General features: G+C 40.8%; 1 protein-coding gene across 2 annotated transcripts in view; it reads left to right on the top strand.

Moving 5' to 3' along the window:
• Window positions 1-25,786, top strand: part of YARS1 (tyrosyl-tRNA synthetase 1) — a 60,930-nt gene that overhangs the window by 22,489 nt on the left and 12,655 nt on the right. For both annotated transcript variants that reach the window (XM_075853114.1, XM_075853113.1), the window contains exons 2-6: window positions 562-656; window positions 1,413-1,559; window positions 1,660-1,835; window positions 5,787-5,916; window positions 6,005-6,085. In XM_075853114.1, coding sequence (XP_075709229.1) covers window positions 600-656; window positions 1,413-1,559; window positions 1,660-1,835; window positions 5,787-5,916; window positions 6,005-6,085 — 591 coding nt within the window. In that variant the 5' untranslated portion in view covers window positions 562-599. The remainder of the gene's footprint in view (window positions 1-561; window positions 657-1,412; window positions 1,560-1,659; window positions 1,836-5,786; window positions 5,917-6,004; window positions 6,086-25,786) is intronic.

Below are 25,786 nucleotides of genomic sequence, written 5' to 3' on the forward strand. Positions count from 1 at the left end.
AGATGTGAACGAAGCCTAATACTTATGATAGGCCATCAATATGAAATTGGCACCCTCCAGTCAGCTGTTTGAAGGGGCTGCAGACATTTGGTCGCATCCCCTTCATTGTTTATACAGCACCGCAATTTACCGTACAATAGATTTTGATGGGGTTTTGAAAACCCCATCTACGTGTCGCAGGAAAAATCCATGCGGAATTGAGGGCATCTTGTGGATTTTCTGCAGCATGTCAATTCTGTCACAGATTTTCACAGCAGATTTCACCGTTTGCAATGCATAGGGTGATATCCGCACCAAAATCTGCATGCAACACATGGAACCCGCACCGCAAATCTGCCACGTCTAACCGTGGCCTTAGGAAGTTTAATGAAGAATCCTATATGCTCTTGTGGCGTTTTATTATGTAGACACTCCTCTATTTTAGGATTTATAGAGCCGGTTATATATTTGAGTGTACTTGTGGGAAGTTCTTATGATGTTGAGGGCTAGACTGAAGGTCTTGTATTTACTTTCTATGTGTATATGAAGAGGTTTATATGATAATTTTTTTTTTTTTGCCAGTATCCTTATATTAGATTGAGCCCGTCAAACAAGTCAGAATGGGTGATTGTCCGACCCCTGAGGAGAAGATCCAGCTTATTACACGCAACCTGCAGGTATGTACAATTTACAGGAATTATAGGAAGATTAATCTTTTAGGGTTCAGATGATTTTGTTGTGGATTTGCTAAGGATTTCACCCATTGCATTGAAAATTCACAGCATGCCCTCAAATCCGCAGCAGAAACATCTGGCACATGTGAATGGGGTTATGAAATCTCCGTTCATATGTATTGTACTTTTTTTTTTTTTTTCCTAATGTCATGACCTAAAGAGGACACATCTGCCTGGTTTCCCTTCACCTTCCGCCTTATGGTTGACAGATATCACCTTAAAAACGTGGATAGGAAGAAAATAGTAGAAACCGAGAAGGTCAAGGAAGGCATGGGAGAAAATAAAAAGTTAAAGGGTAACTAAACTTTCCAAAAACTTCTGACATGTCATAGTGACATGTCAGAAGTTTTGATCGGTGGGGGTCCGAGCACTTAGTCCCCACCAATCGCTAAAACTAAGCTGCAGAAGCACTCGGGTGAGCGCTGAGCCGCTTAGTTTCTGATTGGCTTTTCTCGGACAGCCGAGCAGTTGGTGTTACGGGCTCATAGACTTTCTATTAAGTCTGTACACCGTTATCTGAGAAAAGCCGAATAGAAACCTAAAAATGAAGCTGCATAATTCTCTACTTCAGGTCTTGTAAGAAAAATGCACCTTCACAATGCAGTTCTGAGCAGGAGATGAGTACTGGATTTTCATATGTCAGATTAACGGAATGTGTGGGTTTTTGGGAGTTAATCTTAAAATTTCTTCTTGTTATAGGAGGTTCTTGGTGAGGACAAGCTGAAAGAGATCTTGAAGGAGCGAGAGCTTAAAGTATATTGGGGCACAGCCACCACCGGAAAACCTCATGTAGCTTATTTTGTTCCAATGTCCAAAATCGCAGACTTCCTAAAGGCAGGGTGTGAGGTAGGTACTGACTTTGCCAGAGGAAAATCAGAGAATAATGAAAGACAGTGAGACATATATGTATATATATATAATATTTTATAATGTTTTTTGTCTGTAGGTAACAATATTGTTTGCGGACCTCCATGCCTATCTAGATAATATGAAAGCACCTTGGGAGCTACTGGAGCTTCGCACCCGCTATTATGAGCATGTTATCAAAGCCATGCTGCAAAGTATTGGAGTGCCATTGGAGAGACTGCGCTTTGTTAGAGGAACGGGATACCAGCTTAGCAAGTATGTGTTCTACGTGGTGAATCCATCCATTTGCAATAATCCCCGAAATTCTCTGCTAAATAAAATTGTGATTTCCCATCCTTCTCCTTTTCTGGACTTTTCTTTTCTTGTTGTATGTGCTTTGCCCCCTATAATGCATTTAGTAAAGGAGTTTAAGTGCAATGACAGATTGCTATAGCAAAAATATTTTCTGATGACCTTAGGAAGTCCTCCTTCACACACATTTTTTTTTCAGCGCTTTAAAACACATGCGTTTGAAGTGTTTTTTTGTGGTGTTTTTTTATTTTTCCTGATGTTTTTGAAGTCCTATAGAGAAGACTATGGGAAAAAAACCATAGCTAGATTATACTACGTTTTGAAAAAAAATAATTGTTGACATAGGATATCTCAGAGCAGAGAATTATGTGCTTGGAAATGTGTTTTTTTATATATATATATATATATATATATATAGAAAAACATAGAGCGCAGTAACGGCACCAGGACTTCAAGATAGATGAAAGTAGGGTGGATTTATTTTCCTCAACACAGCAACGTTTCGGTTCAACAGGAACCTTTCTCAAGCCTGAGAAAGGTTCCTGTTGAACCGAAACGTCGCTGTTTTGAGGTGAAAAAATCCACTTTTGCTTTCATCTATCTTGAAGTCCTGGTGCCGTTACTGCGCTCTATGTTTTTCTATATCTTAAAAAAGGGAAATTTATTCATCCCCTAGTGACGAGCACATGGCCTGATTTTCTGGATTTGTGGAGTGCTGTGTTCATCTATATTTGGACTGTAATATATATATATATATATATATATATATATATATATAGTGTGTGTGTGTTCATGTATTTGAAGGTGTTCATGTATTTGACGTTTATTACACATAATTACTGTTGAACATATTTAAAATTGAAGAAAACCCTGCACATGCTGACTGGTACCATCTTTTTTTTTTTTCCTGTGTGGCCAGTTACCACTTAACAAAGTTGTGCACGCTTTACAGTGAATTGCAGGTAATTTTGCAGTGCGTTTTATGCCCGCATGTCTTCTACAGGGGAAACAAGTTGAAATAACTTGTTTCACCTGTAGAAGCATGCGGCCAAAAATGCATTGCAAAACCGCTGTAAAACATCCACGTTTTTGTCGACCAGTGAACTAAGATGGGGCCATTTGGGACATGTGAAAGCACCCAAAGGCTCTATTCAGATTGCGTGAAATTCCGCTTTTTTTCCTGTCAAAATGGCAGACACCTCGGTGGAACCAGACAGACCCTAATGTAAGCCGATGGAGCCCATTGTATGAACGATCCGGCACCGTTGGAAACACAAGCCACAGTGCAGATGTGAACAGAACCTAAACTTTCTCTTTATGCAGGCTGTATATACTTTTCCTTATTGTATTTAGATCTTTCTAAAACATATTTTTTTATTTTATTTTTTTTATTAAAGGGGAATTCTAGCTCCAATAAATAAAGGTTGTAATTTGTATAATGAAAAGTTACACAATATTTCAATATACTTATGTATGAATTCCTCTCTTTTCAATATCACTGCATGCTGTTATTCAAAAGGAACCTTTATGGCTTACTTCCATTGGATACAAATCTGTCCTGCACCTGTGTGTCCATCACATGACCCGGACAGATTTTCCTCCCCTAGGAATAAACAATGAAGGTCCCTATGGAATAACTGCTTGCAGAGATGTGCTAAAGAAATTAACCTCTTAACGATGAAGGACGTATATATCCGTCCTATGTAGGTGCTAGTTCCCGCAAAAGGACGAATATATCCGTCCTCTGATCGCGTGGGTACTGCTAGTGTACCCACGCGATCAGCGGCAGGAGCACTGCTGTTATACACAGCCTGGCAACTGCCGGAATCGAAGCGTGCTCTGATTCCGGCAGTTTAACCCATTAGATGCCGCGGTCAATAGCGACGGCGACATCTAATGTGTTTGACAGAGGGAGGGAGCTCCCTCTGTCACCCCATCGGCGCCCCCGCAAAGAAATCGCGGGGCGCCGTCGGTTTTCTCTGGCAGCCGGGGGCCTATCAAAGGCCCCCAGGTCTGCCCTCAGCAACTGCCTATTAGGCTATGCCAGGGGCATGGCCTAATAGATTGCCTGTCAGTTTTACGCTGATAGGCAATAATACTTTGGTATACTAAGTATGCCAAAGCATTATACAAGCGATCAGTAGATTGCATGGTGAAGTCCCCTGGTGGGACTAAAAAAAAAAAAACGTAAAGCAGTTATATAAAGTTTAAGAAAAAAATAAAATAAAACCACTTTTTTTCCCCCAAAAATTTAGTAAAAGTGTCAAAACAAATAACACATACACATATATGGTATCCCCGCGATCGTACTGACTCGAACAATAAAATTAACACCTTAAATAAACCGCCGGATGAATGGTGTCTAAAAAAAAAAACGCCCGAAACCATGGCAAAATTCTTTATTTTCTCCCATCCCCCCATAAAAAAATAAAATAAAAGTTAATCTAGAAGTCCTATGTACCCCAAAATAGTACTAATGAAAACGACACCTTGGCCCGCAAAAATCAAGCCCACATACGGCCACATTGACTGAAAAATAAAAACGTTACTTGGAATGCGGCGATGCAAAAACAAGTCATTTTTTTTCTAAAAGGGTTTATATTGTGCAAACGTAGGAAAACATATAAAACCTTTACATATTTGGTATCCCCGTAATCGTGCCGACCCATAGAATAAAGTGAACATGTTATTTACGCTGCATACTAAAACGGCGTAAATTTATAACGTGAAAATCCATGCCGGAATAGCTGCTTATTTTCAATACTCTCCTAAAATAAAGTTAATCAAAGCTAATCGATATATTGTAAGCATCTAAAAATTGTGCAATTACAAAATACAACTCGTCCCGCAAAAAACAAGCCCTTATACGGCTATATAGACGGAATACAAAAACAGTTACGACTCTTGGAATGCGACCGTGAGAAAACAAAAAATAATGGTCATGAACGCACAAAATGGCCTGGTCATTAAGATTAATACAGAAAGTATATTGTGTAACTTTTTCATTACACAAAAATAAAACAATTATTTGCTGAAACTGGAATAATCCTTTTGAATCGTAACCCCAATTATACTGACCTTATTTAAAAATAATTATTGTGGTGCAGGAGTGTTCACAATAATCGGTTTTTCTAAATCACTTGTATTACCGTTTTTGCTTCTCATTACAGCATGGACTGTGTAAAGTCAGTGCTGCTGGCGGCTTATAACTCTGATTTAGGAGACAGAGCGTTCTTCTCGTCTCCATAGCTCCTGTCTCCAGTTAGGCCGCCAGTACTATCACACTCTACAGCGCTGTCGGTTGTTCTAGATACAAGCAGGGCGCTCTGTCTCTTAAAGAAGAGTTATGAGCAGCCAGCAGTACTGACTACTATCGTTATCTATGATGCTGGGAGTCCCTGCCTCTCTGCGGGAATACTGTCCCGTACTGAAAACATGATTACGGTGCGGGACAGTATTCACGCGGGGAGGCAGGGACTCCTAGCATCATGATGTGGTCAGTCCGGGAAATACGGCCGACATACGGTCTGTATATCCTGGACCGAACACGGCCGTGTGAATCCGGCCTTGGGTCTCATGAACACAACCACATTGGTTTTGCGGTCCGTAAAACCACGGGTCCATTGCTGTCCATTGGACCGCAAAGAACCCGTGTGTCGTCCGGACTCACGGATCCACAACAATTCGCCAGTATTGGTAAATCCGGACCGTAAAATCACATGCCCTGAGTTATTTGCAGTCCGGATTTGCAGCCCCCACACTGATCCGCACCGTTTTTTGCGGATAAATTGCGGCCGCAAAAATATGGTCGTGTGCATGAGGACTTATTGTGCACACATGATGTCAGTATAATTGGCAGCAAGCTTTAAGCAGTGTCAGTTTCTGCTTTGCCATTACATCTGTTCTGTTTAACAGGGAGTACACATTAGATGTGTACAGGCTGTCCTCAGTGGTCACTCAACATGATGCCAAGAAAGCTGGAGCTGAAGTGGTGAAACAAGTGGAGCATCCGCTACTCAGTGGGCTGCTGTACCCAGGATTACAGGTGGGATCCGTCAGAAACTGATGGAGAGATATACTTTGATAATTTGCTCCCTTCTCTGATCCTTATATGTTTGTCTTGGTCTTTGTAGGCCCTGGATGAAGAATACTTGAAAGTTGATGCACAGTTTGGGGGCGTTGATCAGAGGAAAATTTTTACATTTGCTGAAAAGGTGAAAATTATATTGGAACGTTTTACATACAACTATAGTATTTTACTGTTACTGAAGAAAGTCTGTGCAGCACAGTCATTATTGGCGTCATAAGAACAGCAAAGGTAAAATGACATTTAATTTGATGCACATTGTGACTAATTAATCAGGATGGCTCGTGCGTTATATAATACATTTAGCACAACTAATGTCATACTAGATACATTTAGGCCCTATTCACACGACCGGGCTTCCCGGCCGTGTGACGGCCGTTCAAAAACGGCCGTCGCACGGCCACTGTAGGAACAGTAGACCCCAAATGGGGCTATTCACACGACCGTTTTTTTTTGACGGGCCAGAAAACCGGCCCGTCAAAAAATGGGACATGCTCGATTTTCGTCCGTTTGCCCGGCTCCCATAGAAGTCTATGGGGATGAGTAATACACGGCCATCACTTGAATGTGTTCCAAGTGACGGCCGTGTCTTCCGTCGCTTGCTCTCTCCTCCTCACAGTGCGAAGTGCATGTGAGGAGGAGGAGGGTATTTTTGTTGCTCCCTTTATGAGCGCAATCCCCGACCACAGCTTTGGCAACGCTGTGGTCGGGGATTGGGGATTCCGCTCCAGGAGAAGTCCCTGACTTCACTGTCCATATATGGACACCGTGACGTCCGGGACTTCTGAAGCGGAATCCCCTGCGCTGTGGCCGGTGTTTCCGCTCCAGGAACGGTGGCACTATCAACAGAAAGGTAGGGAGGGGTGTGCCATCTATGAGGGGGTGCTATGTAAAAGGGTCCTGTGTAGGCATTACATACGGGGGCTGTGTGGCACTACCTAGAGGGGGCTGTGTGGCACAATGTAGAGGGGCTGTGTGGCACTACCTACAGGGGGGCTGTGTGGCACTACCTACAGGGGGGCTGTGTGGCACTACCTACAGAGGGGCTGTGTGGCATTACCTACAGGGGGGCTGCGTGGCACTACTTACAGAGCGCTGTTTGGCACTACCTACAGAGGGGCTATGGCAGCATCTACAGAGGGCAGTGTGTGGCATTATCTACAGAGAGAAGTGTGTGGCAAAAAATGTGCAAATTAAATTCATCAGTTTTTAAAATGGACAGGGAAAAAAACGGATGCAAAACGGGTCAAAATCGGCCGTTATAAACGGAAACACGGCCTGAAATGGATGAAAAACGGCCGTTTTTATCGGCCGACACTCGGACTCTGTCATGTGATAGAGCCTTACATCACCTCATGACTGTTGTACATTTTTGCCAGTAATTAAAAAACAAACAAAAAAAAACCAAAACTGGTAAGTCGATAATACATTTTGCGCAATCATTGCAAGTTGTTTACCAACACCTCTGAAATAAAAAATGGAGCATGTCCCTTTTTTCTAACACAAGTTATGTTCTGCCACTTTTCTGCCCCATGTCATTTTGTTAACATGCCCTTTTGTGTTTGTGAACACTGAAGTCATACAGGCCCACTTACACACCTCTACATAATGTAACATGAGTCTAAAGAGCCAACCTATTTCCACTCGCTCAATCTTGCGCGTAACTTCCACTCAGGTTATAGATAAAGCACAAAACACAGCCCGAGTTCTGACCCGATAGGTACCCAACACCATAGACACACATTCTCTTCTAAAAGTCAAGGGGGTTAACAACTAGTACGCACGTGAGGACTCAAGAGAGCACCAATAGATTCTTGTAGTGCACAAGGAAAGTAATATAAAAGAATAACATTTCTTATACAAAATGAAACCAAAAAATGTAAATGTACATACCATAGAATGTAAACAGATTACAAAATAAATAGGAGAAAACAACCAATACACTTACTACATGATCGTCTCTTCTGCTTCCTTTGGAGAATAGAGTGGATGCACATATGCTTCTGACCGCCCAAATGGAAACAGCATTTTATTTACCCAAGTCATATATTATGCCCTCTGAGGGTCAGGTTTCTAGTCCTCCCAACAAACTGCTTATGTAAATAAGCTCGTGACTGAATGGATAGGACTGATCAGAGAGGGGGGACATTACGCTTCAATTAACCTCCCTGTGGCATCTTCAGTCAAAGAGGAGACGTAATGGGGTTTGTTGGCCCTTTTGATCTTATCACAGACCAGACTTAGGTGTCACTATTTCCAGTGCTGCTATAAACCACGGTTCACTATATCCAGAGCTGCTATAAGAATTCATGTCCATACTGGTTAAAAAAAACAAAGCTTGGTAAGCACTTTCTAAACACATTTGGCACAGCTGCCAGGGAGAGATGTGACATGCATTGAATGCTTCTGAATATTGCTGCCAGTGTTGATTTTGGCACACATTTTGGTGAACGTTCCATTAAAACGCGGGTGTGTTTGGATCTGTGTCAGGCTTTACAAACATGCATGACGCTACTTTTGAGTGGCTGTGTAGTAGATCCTATAACTTATCTGCTGAACATACAAAACGTCCTCAAAACATGACACAACAACCTACAAAAATAAAGGCGCAACTACGTCCAATCTTAAAAAAATTGCATATAGCTTTATTTATCAAAAAATCACAGTAATATATCAGAACAGTACTAAATGGAGATAACGGGGAATAGGCCCCTCAGGTGCAAAGTGAAAACAGATACAGGACACGCACTATACGGGCAATAAGTCTAGTAAGGGATTATAGCGGTCGTACACTGTGCTAAAGGGACTCTAGGGGACATTGCAATAATGTTACACGAAACCCAAACAATAACGGCTCGATCAGACGAGCGTAATACTCGTCCGTGTGCTGCGTGTTGAAATAACTCACAGCACACGGACCCATGCAATTCAATGGGGCCAGTCACACATGCGTTGTTTTTCACGCAGTGAGTGTTAGTTGCGTAAAACTCACAGCATATCCTATATTGGTGCGTTTTCACGCACCTAGTCGCCCATTGAAGTCTATGGGTGCGTGAAAACCACGAACAGCAGACGGACGACATCCGCGTGCTGTCCGTGTTTCACGCATCAAATACATTTAAAAGCAGAGAAATAAATGTAAAAAAAAATATAAAGTGCTTGCATGGACCTGAAAAAAACATGCCACACGCAAAGCACACAGATACCAATACGCAGCGCACACGGACTAGAAATGTAAGAAAAACGCTGCGGTTTTTATGCGCGCAAATCGGACACGCTGGTTTGAATGTAGCCTAAGAGGAAGTGGAGTAAATGATTCAACATAGGTATTCAATAATAATAGAAATAGTTGGATTTGACACTTGTATCTTATCTCCTCGGGGTGGGCTTTTCTATCATTGTATGCGTTTGTCTTTAGGTGCACATACGCATTAGATGTTAGGGCCTGTTCACATCACCGTTCGGCTTCCGTTCCGTCGGAGGGTTCCGTCGGGTGAACCCCGCAACGGAAAGTGAAACTGATAGCACAGCATAGTCGGCTACGCTATTGATTCCTTCAGGAAACCAGCCGGAATGGTGACGAACGGAAAGCATTAGCGATGTTTCCGTCACCATTGAGACCAATGGGGACTGAAACGGAAGCTGTGCTGTCAGTTTCACTTTCCGTTGCGGGGTTCACCCGACGGAACCCCGGAGCGGAAATGAACGGTGATGTGAACAGGCCCTTAGACTTTGTTCACATCACCGTTGCCCTTCCGTTGAGGGTTTCCGTCGGGTTAACCCCTCAACGGAAATGCAAACTGAAACCTCAGCTTCCGTTTCCCACACCATTTATCTCAATGGTGACAGAAACGTTGCTAAAGGTTTCCGTTTGTCACCATTGTGACAGGTTTCCATTGTTTTGACGGAATCCATAGCGCAGTCGACTGCGCTATTGGTTCTGTCAAGAACGACGGAACCCTGTCACAACGGTGATGTGAACAGGCCCTAAGTTGGTTGAACACGCTGATTTCGGCAGGACAAGCCTACCATTTAAAGTGTATGGTGGCGTCCCGACTTTTCCCCCAATGGCAGGTTTTGGGGGAGGGAAGGATCGGGATGTTACATTTTAACATGCCCACTCTTTTTGTTTGTAAGGAGATAAGCCGCTGCCAGGGGAGTCTTCGTTCTCCACATTGAAAACACTTGCACGCTTAGCCGAGCCGATTGGGTATGGGGGAGTCATTCGGAATAGCTGTGGGCCAGCCTTAGTTTGAAAAGCCTGCACAGAGCAGGAGAGAGGATTGCCTCATGGGTGTAACTACCAGGGCATCAGATATAGCAGCTGGACCCCTCTCCACTCAGCTGAGGTCTAGTTAGTGATAACTTTAGTGGGAAAATGGATGGAGACTAAAGTAATCATAAGCTTTTTATGTTCTGATGGAGCGGGGCACTATTCTGAATTTTGCTCTAGAGCCCCATGGTTACCTGCTACTCCCCTCAATTGTCTGTAGTGTTTGTGACACGGGAAGTAGGAAACATGTAGATCTATGTATAGGTTTTTTTCTGTTATATCAATGCCTTCTAATCCTATATGTGGAGTTAGAGGAAAGACCCAACTATATGCGCACATTTCCTGTCCGGTGATTGCCATGTCTCACGGCTCCAGAAGATGTCAACCGAGGATTCAGCACTAGTGGAATGGTGCTCCGTGTTCTGTAAATATGGTTTACCTTTTATTCTAAGCCTTTCATGTTTATAAGATTAATTCTCTGCCTCCAATCCTTGGATACAATGACATTTTATATATATATTGTCCTTCCTATCATCTGCACCATGGATTAGGTAGATTGTTGTTATTGAATGACCTTAATGTCCTTATTTTCCATTAATCTCCTTAAATATCATAGGATTTCAGTCAAAGAACTTGGCTGCGGTACAAATTTTATGAAACAGAATATTTTTCTGAAGGTTATAAGAATCCGTTGCAGTGTGTGTGTGTGTGTGTGTGTGTGTGTGTGTGTGTGTGTGTGTGTGTGTGTGTGTGTGTGTGTGTGTGTGTGTGTGTGTGTGTAAGCCGTGTTGGTGATATGCCCATTAATATTAGTGTTCTGGTATTATATACTAGTGATTGTGATGGTTACAACTAAAATATAGAGCGAATATGGTCATCAAAGTAGAGAATAGGAACTATAGTCGATAGTAATAAGATTACAGAAGCCGTGGGCATCACACCTTGTTCTAAGAAAAAGTTAGGACATGTCCTCTGCTGTGTACATATTTAGAGAGTTGCATTGTCTGTACATATATACTTCTAAGAATAGCTCTGTATATACCTATTAAACGACTTTACGTAGGCTGCTCTACTTTTATGAGTTCTACAGCTTTGCTATATTACTGCTTAGCATGTGGTTACATAATTCATGCATTGCAAAAATACTCTTCAAAAAGTAGTTCTCAGAACTTTTTTTCCCACATGTGGCCAGAGGTTCAATGAGTTATGTATAAAGCATTCTAAAGTTCTGCAGCTTTCTAAGGCTAGGTTCACATCTGCACTAAGAATTCTATTTTTCTTTATTGTCATATGAGCAGACTTTAAAGGGAATGTGTCGCTAGAATTTTTTATTTTTTTTTAGTTAAACAATTATTATTTAAGTGATTACACATTGTTTTAATTTTTTCACAAGTCAGGAAATATTATATATTAGATTGTAATTTATAACATTTCCATGTGCTGGACACTAGAGGGAGCAGTTCCCAAAATTGCAGCATGGTCAATGTGGTAAAGCAACCTCATTGATTTATGTTGCAAATTTGGGGTGGACAGCTCTCTAGTGTCCTCACACAATCTCCCCTCCCTTCTTCTGGCTAGTGCCAGGAGAAGGAGGGGTTTGAATCTTCAAACCTCCTACACTGTGTGCCGCCATTTTCTGAGCGACTGCACCGTGCTAGGAGGATTAGATACAGGGCTCAGCAGACCGTATAACACGAACATAATACACACATCACATACACGAACATAAATTACCTTCTCCTGCCGCCGCCTCCGCTCCTATTCCTTGCGCCTTCGCTTTCTTGAACATATGGCCGGAAGCCGCGGCCAGAAGTCGTCATCTTACTGTCCGGCAGCGGCTTCCGGTCCACATGAAAATGGCGCCGGATTTCGCTCTGCGAACGAGCTTCGTTTTGGTCTGTGTGGGAGCGGCGCATGCGCCGTTCCCACACAGACGGCATACGCTTCAGAGAATGGAACGGCTCCCGTTCGCATTCTCTATGGGGTTCTTGCAGGAATTTGAGGCAGATTTTTACCTGCCTGCATTCTCTTTGCCTTGTTTTCTGCTGCGTCTTTCGGCCGCGGCCATTGAGTGCCACAGGCAAAAAAAACGCTGCAAAAACTGCTTTCTCTACCTCCAATTGATGTCAATGGGAGGTCCGAGACGGAAACGCCGAAAGGAAGGGCATGACTTTCTTTTTTTTAAATCAATGGGAGGCGTTTTCGTCCGTCTTTTGGCACGGTTCCGATGTAGTTTACGCGTAACGTGCCAAAAAACTTTGTGTAAACAGGGCCTAATAGGTTCTGTCAGGTTTCTGTCATGGTCTCTGCAATTTTACTGGAAAAAATAGTGGCATTTTTCTTGGAATCTGTTACGGAGCCTCCAAAGCTGATGTGCACAGAGCCTATAGGCCCTTTTACACAGGTCAATGATTGAACGAGCACTCATACAAATGCTCTTTCACGATCATAGCCCTGTGTTTGTAAGCGATGAGCTGACAAATGCGCAAATTTTTGTTGGGCAATCACATTTTCTATGCGGCCTTAATAATGGCCGCAAAATGTAAGGGGACAAATGGTCATATTACAGAGTTCTTTCCCATATACTGTGATCATTCGTCTGTTTAAATGGTGCAAACAAGTGCCGATCGACATGCTGTTATCCACAATCGGCTCTCGTTACCAGGCATAAACCTGCCCATGTAAAACCACGTTAAGGCCAGAATCACAATTTTGTTGCAGTTTTGTGCTCACAGGCACAGCACCATGCACTTCAGTAGCATCTGTGCCTGGGACTGCAGTTCTCTGCAGTCCGTCCCAAACACTAGAATGGGAAAGGAGCGGAAGTACAAGGCACGGCCGTTACGGATGTGTACAGCGCTGTGCCTGGTAAACTACGAAGAGCTCGCTGCGTTTGTCACCACATCCCCTTCCATCAGCTGATCGGTAAGGGTATCTTGATATAGGTATATTGATGACTTATCCTACGAATAGGCGATCAATATAAATGTCCCTGAAAACCCCTTTAAGGCTCTGTCCCAGTAATTATTTTTCTTCTGTCGGAGGTCTATGTCTTCCAGGCATTTGTCTGTATTTTGGCTGCCTATCAAGGTCGTTCTCTTGTTTTCTAACACACGTCCAATCAGCTTACCGCACATCCACTTTTGCGATATCTGCTATTTTTGTCGTGATTACATTTTATGTTTCAAGGCCACATTCTTGGTCTTGGAATAGCCTTTAAATGTTTAGTTGAGTGTAAGTGAAGTAACTGCACACACAAATATGTACATATTGGCAAACAAAATATTAGCGCGGAGTCCTACAAAATATAAAAGCTAGAGTAAAAGTTTGCTAGTTGTAAGCCAGTAAATCTTCTAATCATTTTGTGAGTCTTCCGTTTATTTAACAGCTTTAATATAAAAGGAAGTTACTGGGACTAAAGAAAAAAAAGGTTTAAAAAAAAAATGTAAGTTAAATAATAAATATTTTGCCCTTAAAAAAATTGGTTATTATTGGAAAAAACAAACTATACATAACTGTATATAATTATTTTTTTCCATATACTGTCAACTGTTTGGCTGCATGTGGTGTAAACCTAGTCTTAAACCCTTCCCACCCTGTGACGTACTATTACATCGTGGGGACTATGCTGTTCCCGCGAACTGACATAATAGTATGTCACAGTGATGGGTAGTATACAGCTGACACCCCGCTGTCAATGCTGGTCGCTCCATCTAAGTGGTTAGACAGAGGGAGGGTGCCATTGTGTTGCCACGGCACACAGGGGCCTAACAGTAGTTCCAGTTCTGCCATGTAAATATGTACATCCCGCAAATAACAAGCCATCATATAACTCAGTTTACGGAATAATTTAAATATTATGGGACAAAAACAATTATTATTTTGTGAAAAAGTGTTTTTTATTTTATGGCAAAGTAGAAAGCATGCAAATTAACTATATAAATTTCATATAAAGGACACAGCCTGTTTTGGCCTCTTGGACACAGATGATTTTTTTCAAATCTGACATGTGTCACTTTATGTGGTAATAACTCTGGAATGCTTTTACCTATCCAAGCGATTCTGAGATTGTTTTCTCGTGACATATTGTACTTTATGTTAGTGAAAAACTTTGGTCGATAAATTCAATATTTATTTGTGAAAACCATCAAAATTTAGCGAAAATTTTAAAAAATTTGCATTTTTCTAAATTTTAATGTATTTGCTTGTAAAACAGATAATAAGTAATACCACACAAAATAGTTACTAGTTAACATCCCCCATATGTCTACATTAGATTATCATCGTTTTTTGAACATTCTTTTATTTTTCTAGGACGTTACAAGGCTTAGAACTTTAGCAGCATTTTCTCATATTTTCAATAAAGTTTCAAAAGGCTATTTTTTCAGGGAACAGTTCAGTTCAGAAGTGGCTTTGAGGGCCTTCTATATTAGAAAGTCCCCATAAATCACCCCATTTTGAAAACTGGACCCCTCAAAGTATTCAAAACCACATTCAGAAAGTATTTTAACCCTTTAGGCGTTTCACAGGAATTATGGCAAAGTAGAGGTGAAATTTACAAATTTCATTTTTTTTTGCTGAAATTCATTTCTAATAAAAAATAAATCTGTAACACAGAAGGTTTTAACAGAGAAACGTAACTCAATATTTATTGCCCCGATTCTGCAGTTTTTAGAAATATCCCACATGTGGCCCTAATGGACTGAAGCACCGGCCTCCTTTTTTTAGGAATATATTTTAGGCACCATGTCAGGTTTGAAGAGGTCTTGTGGTGCCAAAACAGGGGAAACTCCCCAAAAGTGACCCCATTTTGTAAACTACACCCCGCAAGGGATTTTTCTAGGGGTATAGTTAGCATTTTGACCCCACAGGTTTTTTGCAGAATTTAGTGGAATTAGTCTGTGAAGATGAAAATCACCTTTTTTTTGTGGAAACATAGAATTTTTTCATTTTTACAAGGAATAAAGGAGAAAAAGCACCCCAATATTTGTAAAGCAATTGTTCCCGATTCTGGCAATACCCCATATGTGGTAATAAACTGCTGTTTGGTCCCACTGCAGGGCTTAGAATGGAAGGAGTGCCTTTTGGATTTTGGAGCGCAGATTTTGCTGGATTGGTTTTCAGTGCATGTCAGGTTAGCAACGCCCTGGAGGGACCAAAACAGTGGAAACCCCCCAAAAGTGACCCTATTTTGGAAACTACACCCCTCAAGGAATTTGTTTTTGTAGAATTTAGTGGAATTAGGCCGTGAAAATGAATAATCACATTTTTGTCCAATAAATGTTGAATTTTTTAATTTTCACAAGGGATAAAAGAGAAAAAGCCGCCCAACATTTGTAAAGCAATTTCTCCCGATTATGGCAATACCCCATATGTGGTGATAAATGTTTTTTTATTAGAAATTAATTAACCCTTTCAGGACTGATCCTTTTTTGCTTTTTCATTTTAGTTTTTCACTCCCCGCCTTCCAAGAGCCAGAATTTGTTTATTTTTCTGTCAATAGAGTGGTGTGAGGGCTTATTTTTTGCTGGAAGAATTGTAGTTTCTATTAACACCATTTAAAGTACCATAAAATGTGCTGGGAAACTGAAAAAAAATTATTTGGGGGCTGAAATTGGAAAAAACGGATTCCTCCACAGTTTTTGTTTTTAAGTCTTTCACCGTGTGGTAAAAACGACAACTTTTATTTTTATTCTGCATCTCAATACGATTACGGTGATACCAAATTGATATAGTTTTTTTTTATATTTTACTACTTTTTACAAAGAAAAGACTATTTGTTAAAAAAAAATTAAAATTGTTTTGTATCATCACTATCTGACAGCCAGAACGTTTTTATTTTTTGGTCGATTGAGCGCTGTCAGGGCTTATTTTTGGCGGGACGAGCTGTAGCTTTTATTGGTACCATTTTATGGTACATACATCTTTCTGATCAGTTTTTATTCCATCGTTTTTAGAGCTAAGGTGACCAAAAAACAGCGATTTTTGGCATTTTAAATTCTTTATTTCTTACAGCTTTCACCGTGCGCAATAAATTACATTTTACTTTATTCTGCGGGTCGGTACGATTACGGCGATACCATATGTATATAGTTTTTTTTTTACGTTTTGCAGCATTTGAACAATAAAATTTACGTTTCTATAAAATAATGTTTTTACCGAGACACCATATTCTGAGCCGTAACTTTTTTATTTTTTAGTCAAAAAAGCTGTGGGAGGTCTTGTTTTTTGCGGGACGGGTTGTAGTTTTTATTGGTACTACATTGGGGTAAATGCGACTTTTTGATAATTTTTTATTCTATATCTTGAGAGGGGTGGTGACCAAAAATAGCGATGCTGACATAGTTTTCCGTTTATATTGTTTGCGGCGTTCACCGTGCGGAAAAAATAACATTATAGTTTCATAGTTTGGGTCGTTACGAATGTGGTGATACCAAATATGTGTACTTTTTTTAACGGTTTCATTTTTTTTCCCATAATAAATTACTTATAGGAAAACAAAAACTTTTATTTTTACACTTTTATAAAACATTTTTATTAACTTTTTTTTTTAGTTTTTACACTTTATTTCTTTTACCTGCAGCTCTGATCGCTGCTAGAATACATTACACCACTTAGTAGTGTAACGTATTCCAACTGTCAGTGTGACGTCACAGTCCCTCTGACAGTAAGTCTATGAGGACCAGCCAGAGGCTGGTCCTCATAGGCTTCCATGCATGGCAGACCCGGAGGCCGTTGCCTGGCCTCCGGATGCCATCCCAAGCATCAGAAACCCCCACAATTGCATGGGGGCTTCTGATGTGCTACAAACCCCCTAAATGCGGAGATCGCAATCAAGTGCCACATTTAACTGGTTAATTGCCGAAATCAGCGGCGATGAGCCACTGATCGGCAACACTGGAGTGTCAGCTGTCGGGGACAGCTGACCTCCCAGTTCACGAAGCACACCTTGTCGCCGACAGTGTGCATCGGGAACGACACCGTGACTTCCTGTCAATCTGACAGGAGGTTGGTCCTGATGAGCTTCCGTCCATGGCAGACACGGAGGCCATTGTTTGGCTTCCGTTTGCCATGCTATCGGCAAACACCACGATTTCGGACCGGGGTCTGCCGATATGCTAGAAACCCCTAAAATGCGGCGATTGCAACTGATCGCCGCATTTAAGGGGTTAATTCGCCAAAATCAGCGGCAAAGGACCGCTGGCCGGCAAGAGTGGTGTGTCAGCTGTCGGCGACAGCTGACCTCCCGGTTCCCGGTGCACACTGTCGCCGGAAACAACTCAGTAACTATACGTCCGCGTGCGGAAAGTAACCTCCAGCGACGACGTATAGTTACTTACTCGTGCGGATAGGGGTTAACATGTAATTTATAGCGATTTGGTAAACACCATAAAAACAGAACCCAGAAAACAATAGTGGAATTTCTATCCAACGTACAATACATTTTTATACACCCCAAAATAATGGCATTAAAAAAGACAACTCGTGGATATGAAAAAAAATCGATGCTTCCTTAAAGATGCTCTATGATGGGGGGTATCAATATGTTTTTTTATCTGAAAAATGGTTAGCCCTAACAAAAAAATTATTATCTAAATATAATCAGTAAATTATTAAATAAGCCGACTCGCCACAAGTGTCATCATTGAACTTTCTGTTTTAACTACTAAATAATAAAAATAAATATGTAAAAATATGTGGCTCTGACTAAAAAGACATCTGCCTATGGTAGTTATCGATATATATTGATAACTGCTATAGTGCCGCAAAAAATGTTTAGTGTTTTTTACTAGTTCTATTCAGGTAATAGTTTTTTTTGTGAGGGCTAACATTGATTCCCCCTATCCCCTCGATTTATAGGTCCTCTTTAAGGCCCATATTAGGCCAACTCCTTAACCCCTTAGTGACCACCAATACGCCTTTTCACGGCGGTCACTAAGGGGCTTTAGGCTAAGGCGCCGCCTTTTCACCGCAGTGCTTTAGCCTATTGTAGCGCCAAAATAAATGATCAAAGCTCTGTTCTCTCAGCTACCGGAGGTAGCTGAGGGTTCGGAGCAACAACCAGAGACCATCACGAGTGGTCTCTTGTCACGTGATTGCCGTGAATCGTTAAATCACGGCGGTCACTGCAAAGCGGCAGATTGTTACCCTTTCTCTCTCCTCTCCTGGAATAACTCTTTAGAGAGGAGAGAGAAAGGGTAATTAGTGTTCCCCAGTATACCCCAGATGAATCCCCCCCCCACAAAATGGCGCACGCATGCGCTGTGCATAATCTGCCTGTGTCAGCAGCTGGCACAGCAACCATCAGGGACCGTTGTGACTGGTTCCTGATCAGTTGATTACTGTGATAAAACCGATCACAGAGATCACAGACCGTTATTTTCATAACACAGCCAGGACATGGGCTGTGTTTCTCTCTCCTCTCATTGTAGTTGTTCTGTGAGAGGAGAGAGAGTTCAGTCTGTGTCATGTGCTGTAAAAAAAAAGTGAAAAAACAAATCACCGCTTTCTAATATATACATATATATAATATATAAAATCTAGATCATCGTTAGTGCTAGATTAGCGTTCGTGCTAGATTAGCGTTCGTGCTAGATTAGCGTTAGTGCTAGATTAGCGTTCGTGCTAGATTAGCGTTCGTTCTAGATTAGCGTTCGTGCTAGATTAGCGTTCGTGCTAGATTAGCGTTCGTGCTAGATTAGCGTTCGTGCTAGATTAGCGTTCGTGCTAGATTAGCGTTAGTGCTAGTTTAGGGTTGGTGCTAGTTTAGGGTTGGTGCTAGCGTAGCGTTCGTGTTCAGGGCCGTAATAGCCGTAAGACTACATTAGGGCTTTATTTTATTGATTTTTTTTTACGTCTGTTATAAAAAACTAAAAATATTTGTGTCATTTTTGGGTTTAATTTAGGGTCCTAATAGGACTTATAGGGCAAATATATATATATATATATATATATATACACACACACACATACATATCTATAAATATAATGTCTCAGAGACTGTACAGCGCGGAGCAAGCCTACGCCTTGCTATCTTCCGGCAGTTTCAAGTCACTGCTTCTGAATCTTTTCCCGACCGTGACGATTCCAATTCTACCGCTGAACCCCATAGTCCAATGGTGGTAGATACTTCAGTCGCTATAGAGGTGTCAAGTGCAGGGCCGAGTGTTGCAGTTCCTCCCGTGATGTGGGATCCTGCACTATCATTTTCCTCCCAAGTACCCCAATTTTAAGCGACTCCAAGAATTCATGTCGATATCCCAAATTTTACCCTTTATAATTTTTTTCATTTATTTGTATGTGATACGGTCCTAGACTTGATAGTCCAGCAGACTATTATTTATGCTAGGCAGTTTGTGCTGCAAAAGCCTGCGTCTATATACTCAAGAATGTGGAACAAGTGTCCTAGAAATTAAAACATTTTTAAGCATTACCCTCAATATGGGTTTGGTTAAAAAAAACACCTGTCCGGTCCTACTTCACTTCTTGTGCAGTCCACGCTACCCTTGTATTTGCAGCAGTGATGTCCAGAAACCGCTATGAGGCCCTAATGTGGTTCATGCATTTTACCGACAATTCCCAAGTCCCCCTACCCCCAAGAAGTGACCCAGCCTAGGATCGGTTTAATAAATTAAGGCCATTAATCACCCTTCTAAGTGATTTATTTCATAATTGGTATACCCCTGACAAAAATTTGTCTGTATATGAATCGTTCAAAGGCCGTCTTTCTTTTCGTCAATTCATCCCTTCCAAACGAGCCAGATATGGGGTGAAATTATACAAAGTGTGTGAGAGCACAACGGGTTACACCTGTGGTTTTAAAATCTATGAAGGCAGGGACCGCCAAATTCATACCCCAGGCTGCCCAGAAACTATTGGCATCTCTGGCAAAATAGTGTGGAACCTAATGGAGCCATTTCTGCACAAGGGGTACCACGTCTATACAGACAAATTTTATACAGGTGTTGCCCTTTATAAAGCCCTCCATGCTGCAAATACAGGGGCCTGTGGGACAGTACAGAAGAACCGAGTAGGATTCCCACAACAGTTGGTGTCCAGGCGTTTGGAAACCGGAACATCCATGGCCCTTGCAAGTGAGGAATTACTTGCAGTAAAGTGGACCGACAGGAAGGATGTCTACATACTGTAAACGCGGACACCACTGTGACAATTAGAGAGAGGGGGGCTACCGCTGCAAAGCAGAAACCTGTCTGTGTAACAGACTACAATAAATTTATGGGGTGTGTAGACCTTTCCGAAGAGGTGCCTCAACCTTACCTGCTGAAGCGCAAAAATAAGGCCTGGTACAAAAAGCTAGCAATCTACCTAATCCAGGTTGCTACCTATAACAGTTTTGTTATTTTCAAAAAGGCCCAAGGAACGCTCACTTTTCTTCAATTTCAGGAGAAGGTCATTGAGCATCTCCTTTTTGAGTCCACTATACCGGCACAATCCTGCGAATCTGAGGATGTGCGCAGGCTTTCAGAGCGCCACTTTTTACACTCTGTTCCACTGAGACCCAAAAATATCCCCAAAAAAGGTGCCGGGTATCTAGCAAGCATGGCAGGAGGAGGGATACCCGCTTTTATTGTCCCATGTGTCCATCAAAACCAGGCCTTTGTAACTACCCCTGTTTCTAAACCTTTCACACGGTTTCAAATTACTAGTATTTAACACCAAAAAAAAATGTCTTTATATTTTCTTTTTAGTTTGTGGGCTTTCCAAGTAGGGATTATTTCTTGTGGGAGAGGTTGTAGAGCACATTTTTTTTTCAGAGCGTGAAAATTATTTTACCCCTTATGATTTTTTTTTTAATTTATTTGTGGGTGATCAAGTCCTGGAATTGTCCAGTACAAAATCCCACATCCACAATTTTTTTTATTTTGACTGTTCTTATGACTATTTCCTGCCACATACGGCTGTTACATTCCTAATTCTGTACCGTGATACGGGCATGATCTTTTTTTTATTTGGAGGATCTCTAATAATCGAGCTGTTCCTTATCAATACACCATGGGCTTTGTTACAGTTTAGTTTGAGTAATTGCTGGACGTAGTAGACTCTACAATGCTTCTGGAAATACTGACATCATTTTGGGGATTAGTGATCCTTTACTGTTCCTATACATGGTTTTGGACATTGCCCCTCTATATATTCTGTTGGTGATTGGTTGTTTTGTGCACATAGCGGTTTCTACCTTGCCGGGCAGGGGCCTGTTACGGTGTATCGCGTCGCTTGGCACGTTCGTCCCTCATATAAGGATTGATGGAGCTAAAGAGACATTGTACAACCAGTCACTGAAAAAAAAACAACCTTGTCATGACAGTCCTGCAGGTGTTCTTCTATCTAGTGAACAGACTCGAGTTTGCAACATAGTTGGATACATTTTCCTCCATTTGTATATATTGCCCTTCACTCCAGTACATTTTTCCGCTATAATTTGTTACACATCCGAGCAGAATGCTGTTCACAAAGGCATCAGAATGATACAAATGTGGGACAACTGCTTTGTTAGCAAGACATAGATTCATATAGACAGTCAAATGCATTTCTGGGCACATGCCTCCCTTATGATAAAAAAGCAATATATTTCTAACACATCAGCCAATTTACACAGATCTATTTTACTATCACTTCATTTGAAAATGTATTAAAAATGTGCACAAAACAATATATACCCATATTATCTGAGAATTCCCATTAATTCCTCCTTTTTACATTTTTGCGTTGTGTATCTCTACACCCCTAGATAAATACCTTTAAAGAGGCTCTGTCACCACAATATAAGTGCCCTATCTCCTACATAAGGAGATTGGCGCTATAATGTAGGTGACAGCAGTGCTTCATTTAGAAAAACGATCTGTTTTCACCACTTTATTAGCGATTTTAGATTTATGCTAATGAGTTGCTTAATGCCCAAGTGGGCGTGTTTTTACTTTAGACCAAGTGGGCGTTGTACAGAGGAGTGTGTGACGCTGACCAATCAGCATCATGCACTCCTCTCCATTCATTTAGGCAGCGCATAGGGATACTTTTAGATCAGTATGTGCTGTCTTATACTAACACATTAACAATACTGAAGTGTTTAGACAGTTAATAGACATTCCACATTCCAACTCATTAGCATAAATCTAAAATCGCTAATAAAGTGGTTAAAATAAATCATTTTTTTTAAATAAAAAGCACTGCTGTCATATACATGACAGCGCCGATCTCCTTATGTAGGAGATAGGACACTTATAATGGGTGACAGAGTCTCTTTAAGGGGCCTAGTTTTCTAAATGGGGTCATGTATGGGGGATTTCTATTGTTCTGGCAGCTCAAAGCCTCTCCATATGTACAGTGGGGCCTAGAACATTTTCAAGCAAAATATGTGTCCTGAAAGCCACCGGGTGCTAACAGGGTGATAGAGTTTGGGGTGTGTTTCTTCATTCTCATGTTCACTTTACAAAGAAATCTGTCTTTAAAATGATACATTTGTGGAAAAAGTGAGAAAATAATATTCTGCACCTGCTTTGCATGAATTCTTGTGGGGTCAAAATACTTACAACACCCCTTAATAAATACCTTAAGGGGTGGTTTTAAAAATGGGGTCATTTTTGGTGGTTTCCAACATTCTGACACCTATGAGCCACTGGAAACTTGGCTTGGTGCAGGACAAAAAATTTACTTCAAAATGTATAAAATTATTATAAAAATTGTAAGTCTCCTAAATTGCTTAAAAAAAATAATATTTTTTTCAAAACTGCTGCTAAAATACAGTAGAGATATGTAAATATATATTTAATAAAAAAAAGTGTGCAGTATGTATGTATAAATGTGACATATTGCAGTTCAAAATAGGGAAAAGGTTAATTTTTTTTCAAAATTTCAGATTTTTTAAATTCATTTACGCAAATAGTATCCTCTACTTTTACCACCTAAATAAAGTACAACATGTGAAGAAAAAACAATGTCAGAATTACTTGGATATGCAAAACTATTGCAGAGTTATTCTCTGATAAAGTTACACATGCCAAATTTCCAAAATCTGGCTTGGTCACTAAGGGGTTAAAAGGGTTTTGAGTAAATAAAGCTACATTTTTGTATGAAAAGTTATGGAACTTCATAAAATTATTTGTTTTCCTCACTGTTTTCAAGATCTCTTGGAACATTCTGGTAGGACTCCTCACAGCTGAGAAGTAGATACAATTATATACTGGCTAGGCCAGGGTGCACAATCTGTGCGACCCCCAAACATTAGGACACCGATCGCATGGCTACACGAGTTACAATTTTGGCAAAACTGTTTGCTGTGTTATGTCAAGTTAAGGCCTGAGGGGGTAGTGCATGACTGGTATTCTCTCTTTGACGACCTTTGAATCCCTGTGTCATGTGTCCCTTCAGATCCTTCAGTACATCAGCAGTGATCTTTTAACCGGTTCAGGACCGGGCTATTTTTGGCCTTCAGGATCAAACACCGTTTAGGCATTTATTTATTTTTTCAACTTGCCGATTTATATTAGTTTGAATTTTTACAGACTCCGCAATACCAATTATGTTTTTTTTTAGGGGGGGGGGGGGGTGGAATTTTATTTATTAATTTTTTTGTTACTTTATCAAACATTTTTTTCTCCTATTGTATTTTTAGTCCCACTAGGGGAGTTGAATTTGGGATCAAACTATGCACTATGTATTGCAGTGTACTGTGCTTTTTCTCCTATTAAAGGTGTTCTCCGACACTGCTATATATTGTTTTAAATGTTCTGTTCTTGTACTGCATTGCATCATAATGACTCCCCAATACCTCTTTCTGTAATCTTCTTTATTCTCCTGATGCCTCTGCGGTGCTCCGAGTTGTTTACTTTTCGAACTTCCGGCTATCCTCCGTTCCTACAACTACACCTCCTTTTAGTAAGAAATAGCCTGCCCACTCCTCATTACAATAAAAGATCATGTCCTATAATAACATTACTGTCTATCTAATTGGACGTGAGAGTCGCACGCACAGTAGAAGAATAAGGACTTTAGAAAATAAGTTATACAAGCACCACCCACTGAAATTGACATCATTCATGACGTGCCGTTCGGAAGGCCGGAAGGAGGCTTTTGGTGAGAACAAACGTAACGCCACAGGAAGTGCGATTTTCACAGACTGTCATCTGACCAAAGGATCAGGGAAACAGTGCAGAGCCGGACGTCAGAGCAGGGTGTCAGCTGTACGACTATGACATACATGTAGGACTGGGTGATTATGACCTAAATCAAAATCACGATTAATTGAATATGTAACCTTTATTACAATTAAGTAGCGATTATTTAGGCCACACCCTTTTTTCATACCAAACCCCCTATTTGCATGCTACGCCATTGGATTAATATTTATACCCTGAGCATGCTGTATACTACTGTATATAATATACCCTCTCACACACTATATTGCCCCGTAGTGCTCCCCAAACAGTATAATGAACCCATTGCTGCCCTCCACGCAGTATAATGCCCCTCTAGCTTCCCTCCTTGCAGTATAATGCCCCTCTAGCTGCCCTCCATGCAGTATAATACCCCTCTAGCTGCCCTCCACACAGTAAAATGCACCTATAGCTGCCTCTACACAGTATAATGCCCACATAACTGCCCTCCATATAGTATAATGCCCCTATAGCTGCCCCCATAGTATAATACCCTCATAACTGCCCCATGCTGTATAATGCCCCACACAGTATAATGCCAACACAGCTGCCCCCACTCAGCCCCAATAGTCCCTAATAAAATACATATCGTATTTTTAAGACTATAAGACGTTCCGAGGTTTTAGACAACAGAAAATAGGAAAAAAAAACATATTTTACTTCTTTTACAAAGAAAAAAACTATTGGTTAAAAAAAAATAAAAAATTTGTTCAGTTTCACCACATTCTGAGAGCCATAACTTATATTTTTCCACGTTTGAGCGGTGTGAGGGCTTATTTTTTGTGGGACGAGCTGTAGTTTTTATTAGTACCATTTTTTTTTTGGTACATATGATTTTTTTTTATCAGTTTTATTTCATTCTTTTTAGCGCTATGGTGACCAAAAGACAATGATTCTGGGGTTTTACATTTATTTGTTTTACACCGTTCACTGTGTGAGTTAAATAGTGCTATATTGTAATAGTTTCTGACTTTTTTACGGAAGCAGCGATTTACTAATTTTTGTAATAATTTTTTTATTTTTACATTGTGCTTGGGAAAAAGTGGGAAAAGGTTTTTGTTTTTTTTTAACTTTTAAAATGTTTTTACAGTCCTGAAAATTTATCTTTTTTTTTTTTACACATTTTCTTAGTTCCCCTAGGGGACTTGAACCAGCGATCATTAGATATAGATCATTAGAATACATGGATGAGTTACGGAAACAGCGTAACTCGCGGAGCTACGCTGTTTCTGTAACTCCCATAGTAGTGAATGGCAGTTACAGAAGCAGCGTAGCATGCTACGCTGTTTCCGTAACTACTAGTCAGTTCTATGGGAGTTACGGAAACTGCGTAGCTCAACGAGTTATGCTTTCTGTAACTCGACCATGTAACCAGGAAGTAGCC

Source organism: Rhinoderma darwinii, chromosome 2 (genome assembly GCF_050947455.1).
Source record: "Rhinoderma darwinii isolate aRhiDar2 chromosome 2, aRhiDar2.hap1, whole genome shotgun sequence".
NCBI lineage: Eukaryota > Metazoa > Chordata > Amphibia > Anura > Rhinodermatidae > Rhinoderma > Rhinoderma darwinii.